Source organism: Myiozetetes cayanensis, unplaced genomic scaffold (assembly GCF_022539395.1).
Source record: "Myiozetetes cayanensis isolate MyiCay16 unplaced genomic scaffold, myiCay2020 scf47, whole genome shotgun sequence".
NCBI lineage: Eukaryota > Metazoa > Chordata > Aves > Passeriformes > Tyrannidae > Myiozetetes > Myiozetetes cayanensis.
Genome location: NW_026087709.1, coordinates 383,564 through 403,804, shown reverse-complemented (window position 1 = coordinate 403,804; position 20,241 = coordinate 383,564). Strand labels below are relative to the sequence as shown.

The following is a 20,241-nucleotide window of genomic DNA, read 5'->3' as shown; positions in this document are numbered from 1 at the left end:
CCTGCGTGGGGTCCTGCTCAGGAACCCTGTTGGGGTTCAGCGTGGGGGTCTGGGGGTGCTGCTGTGGAAAAGCAGGGAGAAGGGGTTGGTGGTGACCCGGGGGTGCAGGGTGGGACGCTGCCGGGGATGTCACGGGTGGCACCGTGGGATGCCGAGGAGGGGCCCCAGGGATTACCTGGGGGATGATTTGGGGAGAAACCGGTGGGTTTCCGGGCGTAGCAGTGATGCCGGGCTCTGCCGCCCCCCTGACAGCTGCCACCGCGTCCCCCTCCCCAGGCCACCACCGGCCACCAAAGCCGCATTTGGGATTTAACGGGAGGCAGGAGCTGGAGCAGGGGCGGCCACAGCCCCGGGCCCGGCTCCCAGCGGGGGCGGCCGGGGGGAATTAAAGCGTTCCTGCGCGATCCGTGCCCGCGCTGAGCCGGGACACGGAGGAGAGAACAATTCCCGGAGGCAGCCGCGGTGTCTGGTGCGGACACGTCGCTCCGGCCGCCCCTCGCTGCGCCGCGCCGGGAGGCAGCGGGAATTTTCCAGCTGGAGTTGAGAGCTTTGCCCAAATGTTTGTTTAAAATTCGCCAAAAAAAATGAAGATCGTAACAATCCCGCTGGCGTTCCACCCAAACCTCCCGCCCACAGCCTGGCCCGGGGTTACCAGCAGGCAAGTTTTCTCCTGGAACGGAGCTGCTCCGGGTTGGAAGGGCCGGGGAAAGGATGGGATTGAGCCCACCACCCCACCCTGAGGCACCAACCCCCTGGGAATGAAGAGGAACGTCCCATCCTGTTCCCGAAATCTGGTAATGATTTGGCCCCTTGGTTGAAGCCATCCCAGACTGTTTCCCCATCCCATTTCCTAGAGGAGTAAAGACAAATTTTGCTTTAAAAATTCCCCATGCTCTCATCCCACCCCAACCTCTGTTTCCAGGACGGGGCTGGATTTTCCCAGGGACCACAACAGGAGCTGCAGACAAAGCTGGGAACGAGGAGGGACGAGCCCAGATGGCGACTCCCCCTCCCCACCATGTCTGAGCCCGGGGGGACCCCAGGCCCCGGCGGATTTTCCCCTTGATCCGCTCACAACAGGCTCGTTTGCAGGAGGCTCTAATTAGGGAGAATTAGTGGGGGCATTTTGCACAGCACCGGTTGCCCTTGGAGCAAACAGGATTTTATAGGGACATGAGGCAGTTTGCTCTGGGGTTTATCCCTTCTGGAGGTGGGTCTGTGTGGAGGCACAGGGATGCTCCAGGGGGATGCCCGCTGTACCACCCCATGCCCCCTCCTGCTCTGTGCCTGTCCCCAGAGAGGGAGCCCCGAGTTCAGCTGCCCATCCCTGTGTGGGCCGGAAATCCCACCTGCTGCAAGCTGAATCTCCACCAAAAATGGGAATATTCAACATTAAAATGTCTTGACCAGGATTCACAGAGATCATTTCACCTGAGGGGGGACAAGCTCACCCCCTCAACCCCTTCTCTGGGGGCCTGAGATCTGCCCTGTGCTCTTCCCAGCCCTTCCAGTGAACTGAGAGACTCCAACACCTCACGTGAATAAAACAAACTTTTAATAATGTACAGCAGAAATCGACAGCCTGGTTTTATATTAAACAAAAGATTTCCTATCTTACACCGTATGTACATTTGCATACTGAAGAGGTAAAGTGGCTAAGTGGCTATTTTCTTACAGTCCTTTGCTAAGAAAATGTACAAAACCAAACAAATCAAAGGGGCAGAGAAGTACCAAGAGTTCTGTCCTGCAGCCGCGTACCGCTGATGGACCCCCCTCCTCGTCCTGCACCGGGCTCCCCTCGGGACTGCCTGGAATGCTTTTTTCCCAGAGCTGCTGCAAGGCTCGGAGCCAGGCAGCGATTCCTATGTGCTCCCAGTCAGCTCGGCGAGCACTGGCACCCCCCGGGCACGGGTTTGCATGAAAAAGTGCTGTGTAAATGCTACATGGTCAGCGCTCCCGCCGCGGATCCCGCTTGGTTTTCCCCATCTCTCCCTCTCTCCCCAGCGAGGCTTTTCCCAGGGTGTTGCTCACAGGGACGCCGCCCTTCCCTCGTCCCCGCTGCCTCAGCCGGGCCGACCCCGCGCGCTGGGCGCTGTTTGGTTTAGCGCTGAGGCAGGTGCATGTGTGGCTACAGTTGGAGGGGGGGAGTCAGTGCAAGTTCCGGAGCGTGCCCGGGAATGGGGAATCTCCCACAGGGATGGGAGACCCAATGGACAGCCCGCAGTACCTTCCAGTGGGGGACGTCCCTTCCTGCCCAGCCCGTCCTTCCCCAGCTCCCAGGGCATCCCCGGGGCCTGTCCCGGCCGCTGGAGAGCCCCCAGCGCTGGGCAGTGCCCGCCACCCCCAGGGCTTCCAAATGCAGGTTCAGGGGACACGCGGAAAGGGAGACTGGTGGGAACCTCTGGCTGGGACCGGAGCCAGGATAATCCGGGATGGGACGGGGAGCTGCACCCCGATCCCGCGGCAGCGCCGCTCCAAACTCCTCGGGGGATGCAAAAGGGCTCCTAACACGATGCAAAAACCACACTCCTCACTTTACACAAGGTCACAGACAGACAGGGGAGTCGGGGGGACACACGGACAGGGACACAGACAGCAAGAACAGAGGGATTGAAAGAAAGATTTAACCCCGGCGGCCGGAGCAGAGATGAAACCTCACCTTAGAGAGCAGGAGCAAGGTCGGAGTAGAAACAGTTCCAGTGTAAATCGAGCTGTGCATTTGGTTTTTTTTCTTTTTTTTTTTTTTTCTTTTTTGCAGTGATTTCTTTACAAACCAACAGGTCAAGAGGTAATAACTAGAGATTGTTTTTCTTCTCTTAGAAAGAATTAACAATATTCAAAAAAGTTAAAATCCAGACCCTCCCAGAAAATAATAATAATAATAATAATAACAACAATAACAATAATAAAAAAAAATAATAATCAAAACCACTCCAGTTAAAAGTTATGGCTTCAGAGTTCTCTACCGCAGACACTGACCTGACCCCCACACCACGACTGCCAAAATCAGCACGGCAGCCTCAGCCCTCACTTCCATGTTCACTCTTCCTCACCCGGATTCAACGCTGAATGAAAAGAAAATCCATGCAGGCCCCCCCAACCCCACACTTAAGACATGGCCACTTCCACATCAGGAGATATTTATACACCTAGATTAAAAAGATGGACGCTGATTTCCCAACCCGCATTCACTGTCAGATCCTGGTTGGTGCCTTTGGGGGGTGCAGAGCACCCCCAGCACTCAGCATCCCGCGGATCAGATCCCCAGAATTCTGCCTGGATGGTGGACTTGGGAATTTTGTTCCCAGGAGAACTGTCTCCCGCTTTCCCTGCGGGGCGCAGTGCCTGCTCCACCTCTGACACATCTCAGCTCCCCCCTACCGAGAATTACAAACCCCAGGGGCTCAAGACAAAAAAAAAAAAAAAACCTGGATTCCAGGAGTGATTCTTTTTTTTTCCCCACAGCCATTTAGGCAACAGTTCCTTATTTGTTTTGTCTTAAAAAAGGGACAGGGTGGCAGTGAGGTGACCTGGCGGGACGCGGCGCCCACCGAGGGAGCCGAGGATCCGCTCTGCAGCAGCCTGTCCAAGCTCCACAACGCTCACAAACTCAGCACGGAGAGCACCAGCAACAGCTCACAAACGGGACACTCGAGATTTGCACATGCACAGGAAGCACGGACAGAGATGAGCCACCCACGGGCAGACACCGCACGGCTACGGAGGAGATGACCAGGCACAGGGACACGCGCACCTCGCGCATGCAGACACCGGCGCCCCGACGGCCGCCGGGGCGCTCAGCTGGACTTCTTCAAGCTTAAGAAAAAAGGAGGGGGGAAACGGTTTCGTGAAGCTGATCAACTGTTCCGGCTCAGCCTCTCGGAAAGGGAGCACCATTTGTTTTTGCTTTTTTTTTTTTTTTTTTTTTCTCTGCATCAACGTGCCAGTCCCTGGAAAAAAAAATCCTCAGAGCACGGCAAGAAAAACCTTCCCTTTCCCTTCCCACTCCCGGCACCGGGCACCCCGGCCTGGCTCCGAGCCTGCCAAGGGGTGCCCAGCGCGCGCTGAACTTTACAGGGATTTCCGTTACAGGAACAAAGAGTTACTGATCATGGCTGAGATCCCTCGGGTGAAGTCCCTCTCAAGTCTCCATGCTCTCGGGAGGTGATCACAAAAGGTTTCGGATTGTTTCATACCCAAGCAGGGAAGAGAGCGGTTCCGTAGGCTCCGTCCCCCCGCCTCGCAGCCTGCAGGTCCCGCTGTCTGGTTGTAGCAGTAGGTTGGGCTGAAACACGAGGTAGGCCTCCATCACACGTCTACTCTAGCACGGCAGCTCCTGTGCAGCTTCTTCCTGCTGAGGCTCAGAGCCTAAATTTTCACATCTTCCTGGACACTGAGCTGGGAGAGGGTTTTCTTGATGCGGAGGGCGGTGAGCCGGGCGGCTCCGTTGGCGTACCAGCACTCCCGCATCATCTTGCCCATCACCCGCAGTGCCTGGGCAAGAAACAAGGAGGGATATCAGTGCTCTGCTCTGCCCCCGGCCCTGTGTGGGTCTGCCAGGCTGCTGCTCTGCCTTGGCACCGAGACACCCTCCATGCCCCCCAAAACCAGAGCTCAGCTCACAGCACTCGCTCTTTACTCACCTCATGGCAGGAGAATCATGGAATGGTTTGGGTTGGGAGGGACCCTAAAGATCATCCCGTCCCACCCCCTGTCCTGGACAGGGACACCTTCCACAAGCCCAGGTTGCTCCAAACCCCGTCCAATCAGGCCTTGGACACTCCCAGGGATGGGGGAGCCACAGCTTCTCTGGGCAAGCTGTGCCAGGGCCTCCCCACCCTCATAGGGAGGAATTCCTTCCCAATATCCCACCTAACTCCACAGTGTAAAGCCATTCCCCCTTGTCCTGGTATTCCAGGCCTCTGTAAACAGTCTCTCTCCATCCTTCCTGCAGGCTCCCTTCAGGTACTGGGAGGCCACAATTAGGCCACCCCAAAGCCTTCTCTTGGCCAGGCTGAACAACCCCAGTTCTCTCAGCCTTTCCCTGTGGCAGGGGAAGGGGAGGTGAGGGCGAAATCCAACCTTACCTCGTAGCTCTGCCACCAGTTGGGGATGTTCGGCCGTAATTTCTGATCACACACGACCTTCCGCATCTCCTCGATGGAAGGATCAGAGGGTACAAGGTCGTAGTAGGGCAGCTGATACTCCTCATGGATACCTGGAAGGCAGAGCAGGGGGAAATGCAGTTCCTGGAGAAGGGATCACGGCCACAGCGCTCGCTGGAGGCAGGCGGGTTTGGGCTCCGTGACTCACTGCCGAGATGCGTCAACGCTTTGCACTTATTTAGAACAGGAATGGAGAATCTGGGATTTGGGTTTACAAGAAAAACTCAGGGAAATAAAATGCAGCTGCCCAAACTGGAACAGAGTCAGCTGGCTGGGATCGACACCTCCCAGCACGGAGCCAGGGTCACCAGATCTCAGTGGCAGTGGGGCTGTCACAAGTGGGACAGTCACACGTGCCAAGACATCCATACTGATCTGGGGGAAATTCCCCCACCGGTCGGCACCACCACGTCCTTAAAAATCCATCCAAAGGAACGCCAGACACCAGTGGGAGCATCAAGCCCCACGTCCCCACACTGCCAGGCTCAGCAGCAGTCGTGGGTCACTTCTGCTCCTCCCTCAGTGGCAGCACACAGGGACACGTCCTCCCGCAGCCCTGCTCTCCCTCAAACCTCCTCAGCACCTCCCAGGGCTGGGAGACCTCAGGAGCAAGCAGAGCTCCTGGCACAGGCACACAGAGGTGTTACCTCCTGCGTTGCACCTTCGGGCAATCTCCCAGTAGACCAAGCCCAAGGCGTAGATATCGGCACATTTAAACGAGTCGAAATGTTTCATGTTGATGGTTTCATCCAACACTTCTGGGGCCATGTATCTGCAGACAGAAAGGAACACTGTGTTCACTCCGAGAGCTCTCTGGAAGATGGTAACTGATCCATTTTCTCACACAGCACCTCCCAGCAGACCAAACTCTGCTTGGCACAGCCACCATCACAACAGAACTAGGCCCCGTGGTCTAATAGAGCAAAGAAAACAACTCCTAAACAACAGCAAGCTGGGAAAAGAGGTAAAAACGTCCCCAGAACACATCAGGCTCCCAAGGGCAGGGTGGCCAAGCCTGCTGCCAGGTACTACACAAGCTCCCTGGTGCTGGGTTTATGTGGCTGGCCCACCCCTCTCAGACCTAAGGTACTGACGTCCCTTTGGCATCAACCCAGGCACAAAGCTGTCCCTGCGAGGCACTGGGCAATGCTGAAAGCAGAGAATTCCCCCAGTGCTCAACCAGCAGCTCAGGCACTTCCAGTCTCACTCTGAATGTGTGCCCCTACCGCTTGGTGCCGACCCTCTGATTCGGTGCGATATCAATCGTGTCCGTGACCGAGTCGTGCCGGACAGCCAGGCCGAGGTCGGCGATGGCACACGTGCCGTTCTTCTTCACCAAGATGTTCTTGGATTTCAGGTCTCTGTGAGCAATCCCAGGCTTCCCTATCGGAGCAAATGAAAAAGCAGTGAGGGTCAAACTGGGGAAATCCGTTTGTCGAACTGGCGCGGAGGCAGCACCGGATTCCAGGGCGTTAAACCCGGTGTTGCAACACATTTTCCTGTTTGGATCCCTGAGGAACCGGCCAGGGCTGCGCTGGGAAAAGGCTCCCGTGGCGTTTCGGAGGCGCCACTGCTGATGCAGTGGCATCCAGAGGCCTCAAGAGGGACGTGAACTCCACGTCCCAGCCCAGGCGCGGCCGTGCAGACGTCAGGAGTTTGTGCTGGTGCTGCTGCCTGCGCTCACATCCCACCCAGGCAGCGCCAATTTTAGGATGGGATGTGAAATGGTGATATAACTCCCGGGAGCGAGCGCCAGGATAACCCACTTCCCAGCCAAAGCAGCCGCTCTATTTCTGGTCAGTGAGGACCAGATGAAGCCGGGCTGACTCAGAGGCTCAGGCAGGGTTTGCTGTGCAGCACATCAGCCCCCCTGAGCAGCTCTGCTTTATTCTGCCCTCGAGGATTCCCAGCTGGGCTCTTACCCTGAGTGCCCACGATCTCCATGTGCAGGTGGGCCAGCCCGCTGGCAGCAGACAGGGCGAGCTTGATCATGCCCTCGATGGTCACCGTGTAGCGGTTCAGGTAGTCGAAGAGGGAGCCGTGCTCGTGGTAGTCGGAGACGAGCCACAGCTGAGTCCACGTCCCGTTATCTGCAGCAGCAAAGAGAGGGAGCTCAGGCAGATCCCCCACGGGGACCCCACACATCCTGGAGCAGCCCCCACCCTTGTGGGACAGAGCAGAGCTGCTTGATAAGGCTGCACTCAACAGCCAGCCTGGGGCAAGTCAGGGATCAGAAGTGGCTCTTGTCAGAAAGAGTGTGGCCAGCAGGACCAGGGCAGTGACTGTCCCCTTGTGCTGGGTTCTCGTGAGGCCACACCTCCAGTCCTGGGGTCAGCCTTGGGCTCCTCACTCCCAAGAGAGACACTGAGGGGCTGGAGCATGTCCAGAGATGGGAATGGAGCTGGGGAAGGGGCTGGAGAACAAGGAGGCTCAGGGGGGACCTTCTCGCTCTCCACAACTCCCTGAGAGCAGGGTGGGGGTCGGGCTCTGCTCCCAGGGAACAAGGGACAGGACAAGAGGAAAGGGCCTCAAGCTGTGCCAGAGGACATTTAGATGGGATATTAGGGAACACTCCCTCATGGAAAGGGTGATCAGGCACTGGAACAGGCAGTACCCTGTGAAGCCTCTGCTCCCAGGTCCAAGGCACCCCTCACCTTTGTTGTCCGCAGCAATAAATCCCAGGATGTTCTCGTGCCGCAGCATCACGGTCTGATAGATCTCCGCTTCCCTGAACCAGGAGCGCTCCTCACGGGAGGAGAAGATCTTCACAGCCACGTCACCCCCACGCCACCTGCCCCGCCACACCTCCCCGAAGCGGCCTTTGCCGATGATCTCCTGCAGGACGATCGTCCGCGCCACGGTCCGCTGGACAAACAGCGGCAGACCTGGGGGCAAGGGATGGGCAGGAATGAATCCCCGTGGCAGCAGCAGGGCCTCCTGGAACCCCAGAGGCTGAAGAGCACCCCCAAACCCAGCAGGCTCTACGTTTGGCAGCAACCAGCAAGGCCAAAACCAGGGAATGGTGGTGGCTCCTTGCGTGGGCTGGGCCACTGCTCAGGCAGCATCTGCATTTCGCTTTGAAGCAGCGGAGCAGTCAGGGAACTCCTGCTCCACGGCACATCAAAGGAATTTCAGCCTCAATATGCAAAGAATGGAACTCATTTAAGCCAGACTCTGCTAAAAAGCAGAAAACTCCCTGAATTTCTCTTAAGACAGGAGTCCCAGCAACACTTCTGGAGAGCATGGAGCTCACCTGCCCACAGTGTGCAGGGAAGAGATCCCAAACATTTTATACAGAGCAGCAGAAGGTTTATTCCCTGGTCAAATATCAGGTTGTGACATTCTCTGCCTCTCTGGGTTTTCCTACAGTTTCCATCTGCTGCAAAATGCCTTTCCTTCTTTAACCCAAGTGCTTTCCTACTTCAAAGCCACAACTAAAGGATGACTTCCCATCTATTCTGGGGATTCCTTTTAAGTGCTACAGAAGTGAACACTGCACATCATCCACCTGGGAGGACCCCAAGGATTCTCTGGGATGAAATGGGCTGTGCAAATGTACTATCTGCACACTGGTAAACGTTCACCTGCTTGGGTCTTTCCCATTTTCCTGCCAGCTTTGATGCAGGTGACACGCTGCATCCTCCTCTGAAAGCCAACAATTGCCACAGGTTAGCAGTTAACTGCTGTTTCCAACCCAAATCCAGTTCCAAGGCTAAACTGGGAATAGATGCAGCCGCCTCAGGTACCCTCTTGCAGTTAAGGAGCTGAACTATTGCCCTCACCTGAACACTGACACAGGGTGACCACAGCACTGAATTTAACCACCCCTCCAGGTTCCTCATGACAGACACCCTGAACACCCCTGTGCAAAGCTGTGGCAACCACGAGCCCGAAGAGACAACTCCAAGCCCTCCTTGGTCACTCCCCGCCATCTCTCCGTACCTGAGCCCGAGCCGGAGGTGGAGAGATCGTAGACCAGATCCTGCAAGGTCTTATCCTTGGAAAGGCACATTTCACAGGAGGGGTCCTCCATGTCGAGCCGCTGGCGGTTGTGATAGACCCGCTGGTGGTGATGGAACACAAAGACCACGATGATCATGACGACAAAGACGAGGAACACGGGCCCGGCGATCACTGCCACCAGCTCCACGGGACCCCAGCTCGACGGGGGCTCGTTGTCCTTCAGGTGCCCTTGGGAGGGAAGGGAGAAAAAGAACAGACACTTTGAGAGAATTATCACTCCATTGAGGGCTTTATTCTGGTGTTTTAATTATTCTCTGGGAGCCTGGACAGTTTTAGCTCACTGTTCCAGGATGGCAGAGGACACGTTGAGTAACACGGGGCTGATGGAGTCACCAGGCAGGCAAAATGCAGGTGGAACCCCCAAAAGAAAATGGACCTGCAACTGTGGGAGCAGGGATTATGGGTAGCCTGCTCTGGGCTGAATCTTCCAGACCAATCTGCAGTTCACCTCCCACTTGAACTCAACCAGCCAGTCAGGGCTCACCGCCCCTCGGCTGCCCTTTGCCCTGCAACAACTAATGAACTTGCACCTGAAGACAACAATTAAATTTTTGTCATTTTGAGCCCAAATAAGACCTCCCTGGAGTCCTGGAAAGGAAGCAACTCCAGCTCAAGGCAGGCTGTGCCCGGGGAACAGGCACAGTCCCATTTTAATTTGAAGTAGTTTGTTATTTCCACTTTACAGATGAAGGAAATAAACCCAGCGCTCAAGTTCACGCATCGACCGACGGGAACAAGCGAAAACAGGGCTGAGAGCTCTGAATTCCCAATCCCAAACAGACAGCTCCTCTCCTCCCCACTTCAAACACGTGATTTATCCCGCTCTCCACTCACCGCTGGGAACCATTAAATCAATTTTGTTGCAAAAATCGGAGTAGCAGCAGTGAGTGTTCCGCAGATCCTCTGAACTCAGGCAGTAGAAGGGCTTCCCAGCAGGAATCAGCTTTGCCTCGGGAATGCAGGTCCGAACGTGGTGTTTGACCCCGTCCAGGTTGAAGACCGAGACCATGCAGGCGCCGTCCGTCTCGCAGGTGGAGTTGGCTTGTTTGCAGTCGGAGCACAGACATGTCAGAGCTGAAACCAAAACCAGATCGACCCCTGAAAACGCACCGGGAGCAAAAGCGCGAAGGAGAGGAAACCTTCTTTAAAGCCCCCGTTCCAGAGGGGCTGTTCTCAGCCTCTGGAGGAACCGGCTCCAAGCACAGCACAAGTCACGCTCGGGACCTCAGACCTGCAAGACCTCAGACCTGCAAGAACCCAATTTCAGCATGAAACCCAGTGTGGAGGCAGAGGAGCCCTTGCAGGAGGTGCCTGCCCGGGCAGCCCTTTGCCTGCCCCTGTCGCAACCACCACCAGCCGTGCCCCGAGTCACCCCTGCAAACCGGGCGAGATCCGAGCCAGATCCACTCCCAGCCCAGCCTCGGGCCGGGCTCAAAGCAAACACAACAACTGCCCACACCGAGGGACGTGACTCCCCCTGGCCTGGCTGTCCAGGCTCCAGGAGGAGCTGCCTGATCCGGGCTGGCGAGGGGCAGCCACCGCGGCTCCCAGGAGCAGCTGGCAGATGCCAAACCAAACCCAGCCCCGACCGACCGCACGAGCCGAGCGTGCTACACCCAGCTACATCAGCCACTTATTTAGCAACTGCTTTCCTGAGCCGAGACACTACCTTGGGTCAAATAAATTCCTGGCTTTCTGCCCGCTCTCCACGAAGATTATTCGGGTAAAAGAGGGAAGCAGAAACTCCGAGGCAGATTCCCACATTTTTTCCGCCTCCCAGCTGTCATTGTGCTTTTCTCAAGCTGCCTGAAAAACTGTAAGCAAATCCCCAGGCCCTGCCATCCTTGGGAACAAAGAGGAATCCAACAATGTCAAGAAGAAGGGTGGGGCTTGTTTAGCAGCACGCCGGGTTTTCTCCAGCTTTCATCAGCTCTCCCAGCCTCCCCGGAGGGAATCTGAGACATGTCCTTACCCGCTGCAGAAATGGGCTTTTGGGGAGGGAGGGTTTCAAGAAGGGTTTTAAAAGATACCAGAGCCACAGTTGACTCTCCCCAGGCTGATCTAAACCTTCTCGGGGCAAAGCCACACGACAGAGCCTCCCTGGACACTCTTGTTTGGGGCCACGTTACCTTGAGCTTAACAGAAAACAAGCCGGTCCTGATTTACGTGGGGTTTGTTGAGGAGGAAGACACCCATTAGCCCTCATCCCAGAGTCCTGGGTAAATCAATCAGGCTAATTGCATTACTATTCACTTAATTCTCCCTGGACGCTGCTGCTCGTTTTCCAGCTGTTGTTGTGAACTGTTCCAGACGAGCTCAATGGGGAGTTCAGAACCAACAGACTCAAAACTGCAGTGAAAAGCCTGTGACCAGTGACAGGATCTGAGGGAACTGTGTCAGGAGAGGTTTAGGTTGGATCCCAGGAAAAGGTTCTTCCCCCAGAGGGTGGCTGGGCACTGAACAGGCTCCCCAGGAGCCCCAAGGCTGCCAGAGCTCCAGGAGGGTTTGGATGATCCTCTGGAGCACGGGGTGGCATTTTGGGCAGGGCTGAGGGTTGGACTGGATGGTCCTCGTGGGTCCCTTCCAACTCCAGACATTCCATGAGTCTACAACTCTACGGTTAAAACCCAGAAGGGCTGTTGAGTGAGACACCTTTATGAGCAAATGTCACTACCAAGTGCTCAGTATAGGCCAAAGAAAGGGTACAGGGGACAGAAAATGGACAGGGACAGCCCTCAGACTGATCCATGGTGAGAGGGGTGGAGAGCACCCATGGATTCAGCAGATTCTATGAGGAAGCTTAATCACGACAGGAAAAGACCCCTCCACTGATGTTCACCTCAAAGAGCTCCGAGATCAGTGTTTCTCTGCGGCCAGCAGAGCACAGAGAAGACACTTCTGAAAAATGCAAACACCTGGGGGAACAAAGGTTGGTGATAAAGGAGATTTTGCGAAAACCTGAGATGGCAAAGAGCAGCCAGGGCACATTCCTGCCTTCATGTCTTACTTAAAAGGAAATGGTGTTTTAAAGCATCTCCCTTATTACTTATCAAAACCTCGAGGTACAAATTAAAAACATTTAACCCACACACATTTCACCACGTAGGTTCTTTTCAGTTTGATTTAGATACAACAGCACTGAACTTTGTTCCTGTTAGACTCATTTCTGAGGTCTCAATCCCAAGATTTAGGCTGTGGCAGCTTTTCGCTTCCAGAAGCTCCCAAGTAAACAAAGCACTTCAATGCCCTAATAAAACTGGTTTTGTAAACGTCTGAGTGAAGTATCTGGCCTGAAACCCAGCATCCCTTTGAGAGGGAAAGCAGAGGAGCTGGTTGTGTCTGCTCAGTTTCATTTGCAGGATTAAAAAAAATAAAAAAAAAAAAAATTAAAAAAAAAAATCAGTTTACCTGCAAGGTACGATACCAGAGACAGAGCGAGATCCTTATCTGTTCTGTGCAGAAAGCCAAAATTTCCTGCTAAGGAGGGGGATGCCCCACGGCCTCCTCTCACCCCATTACCCCTCTGAGACGGCTGCTCTTTTTTAATTTCAACTCATCCGTTTGCACCTCAAAAATCCCTACGGTGGGAGAGCAGCGGGAACAAAGAGAACGGAGCCTTCAGCACACACGTTTTGTGCTCCTTTACAGTTCTCATCAGCGACCCTCGAGGGGCTTTCCAGACACTCCTGGCCAGGACCTGCGGGCTGCAGGCAGGAACTCTCCAGTTCTCTGTGTGTGCCAGGGAGGAAAGGCCTGTCTGCGCCGGGAAGCTCCCGGCAAAGAGGAGAATTACAGGGCAACCCGTGCAGGCCCAGCAACTCCCGCCTGATGAGCCAGGAGGAAAAATTCTTCTCCCATCAGTAACACCAGAAGCACCAGGCAGTTGTTTGCCCTTGGGTGGGGGTCAGGAGATGGCCAGGGAAGCAGAGCCCCCCCCCACACCCCAGGTATCTCTTGGGTGCTCTGGGAGCAGCCAGGGCGAAGCAGGAGGAGACAGGAGTGGGATAAAAGGATTTTTCGTGCCAACGGCATTCTTTTTTCTTTGGGAAGAAAAGCTCCCATTGAGCAAAACACATAATCTACTTAATAAAAGAAACTGCCTGGGCTGAAGGAAAGAGATGGGGTGAAGGAACACAAGGAGCAGTTCCCAGGGCCGGGGTGGCACATTCCACATTCCCCCCTCCGGAGCGCCTGGGGACGAGTCTGCGTGGAAGGTGCGAGCGGAGCTGGAGCAGAGCCCGCTCGATTTGCTCCCCACAGGGACATCCCAGCCTGGCCCAGCCCTTCCCAGACGCTGTTTGAACAAGCCCAGCGTGGAGCTGCAGGTCCCAGGGACGGGGCTTTGTTCTCCCGGGGGGATGGAGCGGGTCGGTGTTTACACGGAGCAAACCTCCCCAAAAAACAGAGGGGGCCAAGCCAGCGCTGCCACAGGACAAACTCTCCTTGATCCTGGACTATCCCAGCCCAGGGCTCGACTCCTCCAAAGCCAAGAACTGCTCCTGCTCCCTGTGATGTTCCCAATTCCAGCCCCAACAGGATCTTGGGGAATGGGGCTGTCCGTGTCCTCTGCACCAACGGCAGCCACGAGGAGAACACGAGCAGGCCCTCTCCCACCAAACCCCCCATCGAAAGCAACCTGGTGTTTCCACCAGGGATCCAAACAAACAGGTGGGGGGGCCGTGGATTCGAGCTCTGCGCTCCAGGGAGACTCAAACTCAAGAGCTCTGACAGGCAAAGAACATTTCTCCTCCTTTCCCAGCAGCTCCCCGAGCTCATTTTGCACAGATTTATTCTCGCACGGGGTTTCATGTGTCAAGATGTCTCTGCAGCGAGACGGGGGAAAGTTTCACAGCAAACCCTCCTGCAGTGGTGGCAACCACCTTTTGGAATGCATTTGCCAGCCCTCTCCCAAAGCACACAGAGCAAGCTGCCATCTTCTCAGGGCTGAACTCTACCTGATCAAGATGTACAAAGATAATTAACCCGAAGATGATTATTGGTAAAATTGCCAATAGCCACCCACGTATTTACCAGATAAACAGATTTTTTTTGAGGCGATTGGAGCTGCTGTTCTTTTTCAACAGTTCGAGTCGAGGCTGGAAGAACGACTCCCCTGACTTTGAGCCTTTCCAAGGCTCTGGAACAGGAGCTGCAATTTATTGTGTCTCTGTGCAGCACCAAACTTAATGAGCCCCACTCTGGGAGTGCTGGTTTCATGCTGCAGCAGCACAATGTTAGCAAGAGAAATGGGAAACAATTGGCTTTGTAGCTCTGCTGCTTCTTCAGATGCTCTAATGTAGAGGGACGTGTGTAAACACGCTCTGGAAAACAGAAATATCTGTCAGTGTTTGGCTCTATGCTGTGCTGAAATAAAGAATAACCTTTATCACACAGGGTTAGGAATAAAATCTGTTCCCTCGTGGTGAGGGAGCAGAGGTGTGTCCAGCAGTCCCTTTGTGCTCCTTGTTCAGCTGTACCACCCCAGGAACAGCACCCCAGGAAAACAACCAGCTCCCTTTCCAAAAATCTGGGCTGAGGGCAGGCTGAGCCATCTCATGAAGGCTTTAAAGACAAAGATTTACTTGCCATTATCATGGAATCCTGGAATGGATCTTAAAGATCATCCAGCCATGGGCAGGGACACCTTCCACCAGCCCAGGCTGCTCCAGCCTGCCCTTGGGACACTCCCAGGGATGGGGCAGCCACAGCTCCTCTGGGCAACCTGTGCCAGGGCCTGCCACCCTCCCAGAGGAGGAATTTCTTCCCAATATCCCACCTAACCCTGCCCCCTGCCAGTTTGAAGCCATCTCCCTTGTCCTGGCACTCCAGGCCCTTGGAAATGGTCCCTCTCCACCTTTCCTGCAGGTTCCCTTCAGGTCCTGGGAGGCCACAATGAGGTGACCCCAAAGCCTTCCCTTCTGCAGGCTGAGCAATCCCAATTCTCCAGCCTTTCCCCACGGCACAGCTGCTCCATCCCCCTGATCATCTCCACATTCATCTTCACCTCGACTCTTCCGCTGCCTGGCATCCACAACTGGCATCCCCACATCCCTTGCTGGGACACATCCAAGTCCAAATTCACCCCTCCAGTGTCTCCCCCAGGTTCCAGATCCAGCTCACCTTCACCCATCGCCTCCAAAACCACTGCAAGGACAACTCTGGATGCTCCCACAGCCTGTTTCCTCACCAAGGAGCTGCAGAAACTGCCCTCCCATAGAGACAGCACCACCACCTCGGGTACCTTCCCTACATCTCACTGCCCCTTCAACTTCTCCTGCTATTTTGGATGAAAACATCTCTTTTCCTTCTTGCTGGTGCTTATGAAATCTACTGACCCGCTGCTGCGAAACGAAAGGGAGTTAAAATTAGCTGCAAAAAAAAAAAAAGTAAAAAAAAAAAAAAGCACTTTCACGCAAGTCATCCAGAAACTAAACATTATCCTGGGATATTTCAAGCTGGAAATAAGAGTCTCAACTTCTTTGAGCTGGCTGCAGTCCCCTGGCACAGGTTGGACCTGACGTGAAGGCTGCACGGCTGAGTAGAAAACACACGAAATGGAAAAAAAAATAAGGAAAGGCAGGAAGAACGTGCCTTTAAAGTGCAGAACTTTCCCTGCATCGGCTCAAGGAACACAAAGCAGCTTCCAGATGAATTGTAAATAAGGAATTGACAGGAGTCTCATCATTAAGAGGGTAATTAGAAGAAGCCTTGATGTTTCTGTTGCTGCTCTTCCACTCAGGGATACTGGCTCTGAATTCCCTCTCCAGGCTCCGGTCTGGCACCCATTTTGTGTTTAAACTTCTCAGGAAACCAGCTGAGGGGCCACCAGACCACAGCAGTGCCGTGGAAGAACCTCCTGCACACCTGATGCCCAGGTCGTGTTGGAAGTTCCAACACTTCAAACCCACCCTGGCTTTTCTCAGGCAATTGGCTCTTCCAGAGCATAAATAAGTTGTTTAATGTGTGGTCTGCATTCCCACATCCAGCAATCCACAGGTACTTCCAAGAAGCCCACAGAAGGCAGCAAGACTACCAGGGGGGTTTAAAGTGCAGGGAAGGCTGTTTTTCTGCTGAAAATAAATAAATATATGTGTACAAGAGAGGCACAGGGAGGCTGAGAGCCGGGGGGGTTAAATCAGGGGGAGCAGAGAGTTCCCACCGGGCATTTCATCCCTGCAGAAGCCTCCTGGAGGAGCAGCTCCTGCCCTCTCTGCTCAGGGCAGACACGTTCCCGCTGGTCACCACCCAGTGAACTTTGCCTGCCGAGAGAAACTGACGTTTGACTGCGCTCCTTTCGCAACAGCCGTTTCCGGAGCATCCACTCCTGGCAGCGCCCGGCGTACCCAGGGAGGGAAAAAAACAAAAAAAGAAAAACCCAACCCAAGCTGTCTGGCCAAGGAGCTGGAGGAGTTCAAGAATGCTTGTTGGACACTGTTTTGAATTTCCAGTCAGAGAAAGGCTTTCTTGGAAAGTTGTAGGATAGAACTTGTGGACCCGGGCGGGCTTTGCAGGAGGTGTTAATAATAAAATCTGCTGCCCCAAATTGTTCCCCACGGTGGGTTTTTTTGCTTTATTTCAAGCAAAGCTGAACCTACAACACGCCAGAACTACCACTACAGAGGCACCTTTCTTGATTTTCTTTTCCTTTTTTTTTTTTAAAGGAAGGGGCTGGAGGGGTGTTTCCTGCTCTGTTTGCTGACACACAGAGGTTCAGACTCCCCAGCCCTGCAGAAATTCGGATGTTCTCCCAGCCTTCCCCGAAATAAGCAGCTGTTAAATCCGTGGTACAAAGCACAACAGCGAGGGCAGCCCCCGGCACGCCGAGCGTGCATCATGGCTGCTCCAGCAGCAAACAATTCCCAGGGTGATTCCCCGCTCCCTGCACCTCGCTCCACGAGCTCAACTCCCTCAAATCCAGGCTGAGCTCACACCTTGCACTGAATAAAACCATTCAGCACACGCTGAGCGGAAACAATAGTCACTCACAGAGGCCAAAATCAAAGGCACCGGGAGTCGCCGAGTTTCCAGGGGGTTTGTGCGCTCAAGTGGCCCTTTCCTGTTTATTAATTATGATTTTTTTTTTTAATAAACACCGCCTCTCACCTAAGTGAGAGCCTGAGAGCAGCCGTGCCGTGAGTCTCACCTGATCCTGCTCTGCCATTTATCACAGAGGAACTGAACCCCCTTTCCTCAGGCTGGGTTTTACCTGAGGTTACACCAAAGCACAGCCCTTCTCCCCCCACCTAAAACACATTTCCATTCCCAAATTCCTGGGACTCGCAGGCAAACCCTCCTCACCTGCTGCCCAGGTGAGGTTTAAAGCCATTTCTCCGTGGCTCTGACAAGTCCAGATCTGCACACACACACACACACACACACACAGTTATTACCCTCTGACAGTCGGCTGGGAATGCAGAACCCGAATAGTGAGAGGGTTGGGGAGGGGAAAAATCTTCCAGCGTGGAGCCTGTCGGAACAGGCACCCGAGTTACACAACAGCGATCGCCCCGACAGCCACGGAGCTGGACCGTGCTGGGAAGCCCTGCACACCCCAGTCCACGGCCACCAGCCCACCCTCTGCCCCCCTGAGGGATGCTCAGAGATCCTTCAGGCCCTTCCTCTGGAGAAAAGGGATGAGCTCATCCCAATCCTGGAGCCGAGGCCCCTCACCCTTCCAAAACCCGGAGCAGAGACCCCTCGCTCCTCCCAAACACCGTGCTGACCCTGCCAGGTGAAGGAAAGGGATCAGCACGACCGACACAAAGAGTCTTCCCTCCCTCCAAACAAATATTTACAGTGGTTCCACTCCAGAGGCTCAGGCCTTGGAGAGGTTTCCTTAAAACCCCAAACCGCAGGTTCCAAGGGGCTGGAAGTTACGGGCACACCGTGATCTCCAGGGTGGGGTGGGCGGGGGGCCACCAAAGCCCACCCCAGGATGGGCCACAGGACGACGGGAAGAGGTGACAAACTCCACAGGCTCCACAAAAACACGGTGGTGCTTCCCACCTTGGGCTGACCCCGCTCCTCAGCCCCAAAACACCTCTGAGCCCCCCCCTGCCAGGAGCTCCCCCAGTCCATCCTCACTCTGGGAGAAGCCCATAAATCCCCCCATAAAGCCAGGCTGGAGGATCCCAGATCTCTTCCCAGGAGGAGCGTGGGCCTTGGCAGCATCCCCCGGCACCTCAGGACCCCCTGGGCACTGGGAGCTGACCCCCAGCCCCAATTGCTGCTGCCCCCTCAGACATCTCAGTGGGGGAGAGGGACACCCCCCACAACCAGCTCCAGCATCCTCTTCGCACCACACACCCCTGTGAGCCCCTGAGGCCCCCCAGGCAGGCTCGACACCCCCCAGAACCCTTGCACGAGGTCCTTGATGCCTCCAGAGCCCCCTCCAACCTCCCAGGAGCCCCCACCCCATGGATCCCCCTCCCCAAATCCTTCTCCCCACCCTGAAACACCCACTCCTGTGTCCCCCCCGCCCCCAAACCCCTCAGTGCCTCCTCAGAGCCTCAGGGGCACCTCCAGCCCCCCAGCCCTCTCACCCCCACCCTGTAGGACCCCCATTCTATGGATCCCCCTCCCCAATTCCTTCTCCTCACCCTGATACACCCACCTGTGCCGCCCCCAAGCCCTCAGGGCCTCCTCACGATCTCGGGGGCACCTCCAGCCCCCTCAATCCTCTCTCACCGCCCCCAAACCCTCCTAAAATCTCCCCCGGCCTCACCCCCTGCTCACCTGCCCCACAGCCCCCACCCAGCCCCAGGCCCGGCCAGGCCCCGGCCCCCGCGCTGCCCTCAGCCCCCGCATAGCCTCCCCCTGCTTCCCCCATTGCCCCCCGCTCCCCTCGCGAACCCCCGCCCCGGTTCCCCTCCCGGCGGGGGCGGGGGCGCCGCCATGTTGTGCCCGGTGCGGGCCGGGCCGGCGCCGCCGCTCACTCACCGCGGGCCCCGCCGAGCGGGCCGGCCAGGAGCAGCAGCAGGGCGAGCAGGGGGCGGCGGGCGGCGGCGGGGCCGGCGGGCGGCGGTCGGGGGCGGCGGGGAGCGGGGGCCCGGGCGGCCATGGCGGGCGAAGCGCCGCGGCCTCGGAGCGGAGCGGCCGCAGCGCCGGCGGGAGGGGAGCGCAGGGGACGGGCCGGCGGCGCGGGGGCGGGGCTGAGGGCGGGGCCAGACAGGGCGGGGCCGCGCGCGCGCCGCGGGGAGGGAGTGTGTGACGTGTGTGACATGTGTGTGACATGTGTGTGACATGTGTGTGACATGTGTGTGTGACACGTGTGTGTGACATGTGTGACGTGTGTGTGTGACGTGTGTGTGTGACATGTGTGTGTGACGGGTGTGACGTGTGTGTGACAGGTGTGATGTGTGACATGTGTGACAGTGTGTGACATGTGTGTGACATGTGTGTGACATGTGTGATGTGTGTGACATGTGTGTGACATGTGTGACATGTGTGTGTGACATGTGTGTGTGACGTGTGTGTGACGTGTGTGTGACATGTGTGTGTGACATGTGTGTGTGACGTGTGTGTGACATGTGTGTGACATGTGTGTGTGACAGGTGTGTGATGTGTGTGACGTGTGTGTGTGACATGTGTGTGACATGTGTGTGTGACGTGTGTGTGACGTGTGTGTGACATATGTGTGTGTGACATGTGTGTGTGTGACATGTGTGTGACATGTGTGACATGTGTGTGTGACATGTGTGTGACATGTGTGACGTGTGTGTGACATGTGTGACATGTGTGTGTGACATGTGTGTGTGACATGTGTGTGACATGTGTGTGACATGTGTGACGTGTGTGTGACATGTGTGAGTGACATGTGTGTGACATGTGTGTGACATGTGTGTGACATGTGTGATGTGTGTGACATGTGTGTGACATGTGTGTGACGTGTGTGTCAGACATGTGCTGTGTGCGTGTGACATGTGTGTGACATGTGTGTGACGTGTGTAACATGTGTGTGACACGTGTGTGACATGTGTGACGTGACATGTGTATGCTGTGTGTGATGTGTGTGACGTGTCTGATATATGTGATATGTGTGTGATGTGTTTAT

General features: G+C 55.6%; 1 protein-coding gene across 1 annotated transcript; it reads right to left on the bottom strand.

Annotated features, from left to right (window-relative positions):
* Positions 1-1,538: 1,538 nt before the first annotated feature.
* Positions 1,539-19,245, bottom strand: ACVR1B (activin A receptor type 1B). The gene is made up of 9 exons (XM_050331036.1): positions 19,128-19,245; positions 10,023-10,262; positions 9,108-9,356; positions 7,820-8,050; positions 7,088-7,255; positions 6,392-6,548; positions 5,813-5,937; positions 5,088-5,218; positions 1,539-4,494 (listed from the first exon to the last, which is right to left on the bottom strand). The coding sequence occupies exons 2-9, from the start codon at positions 10,195-10,197 to the stop codon at positions 4,369-4,371; spliced, it is 1,362 nt and encodes a 453-aa protein (XP_050186993.1). The 5' UTR covers positions 10,198-10,262; positions 19,128-19,245; the 3' UTR covers positions 1,539-4,368.
* Between the last annotated feature and the right edge of the window lie 996 nt (positions 19,246-20,241).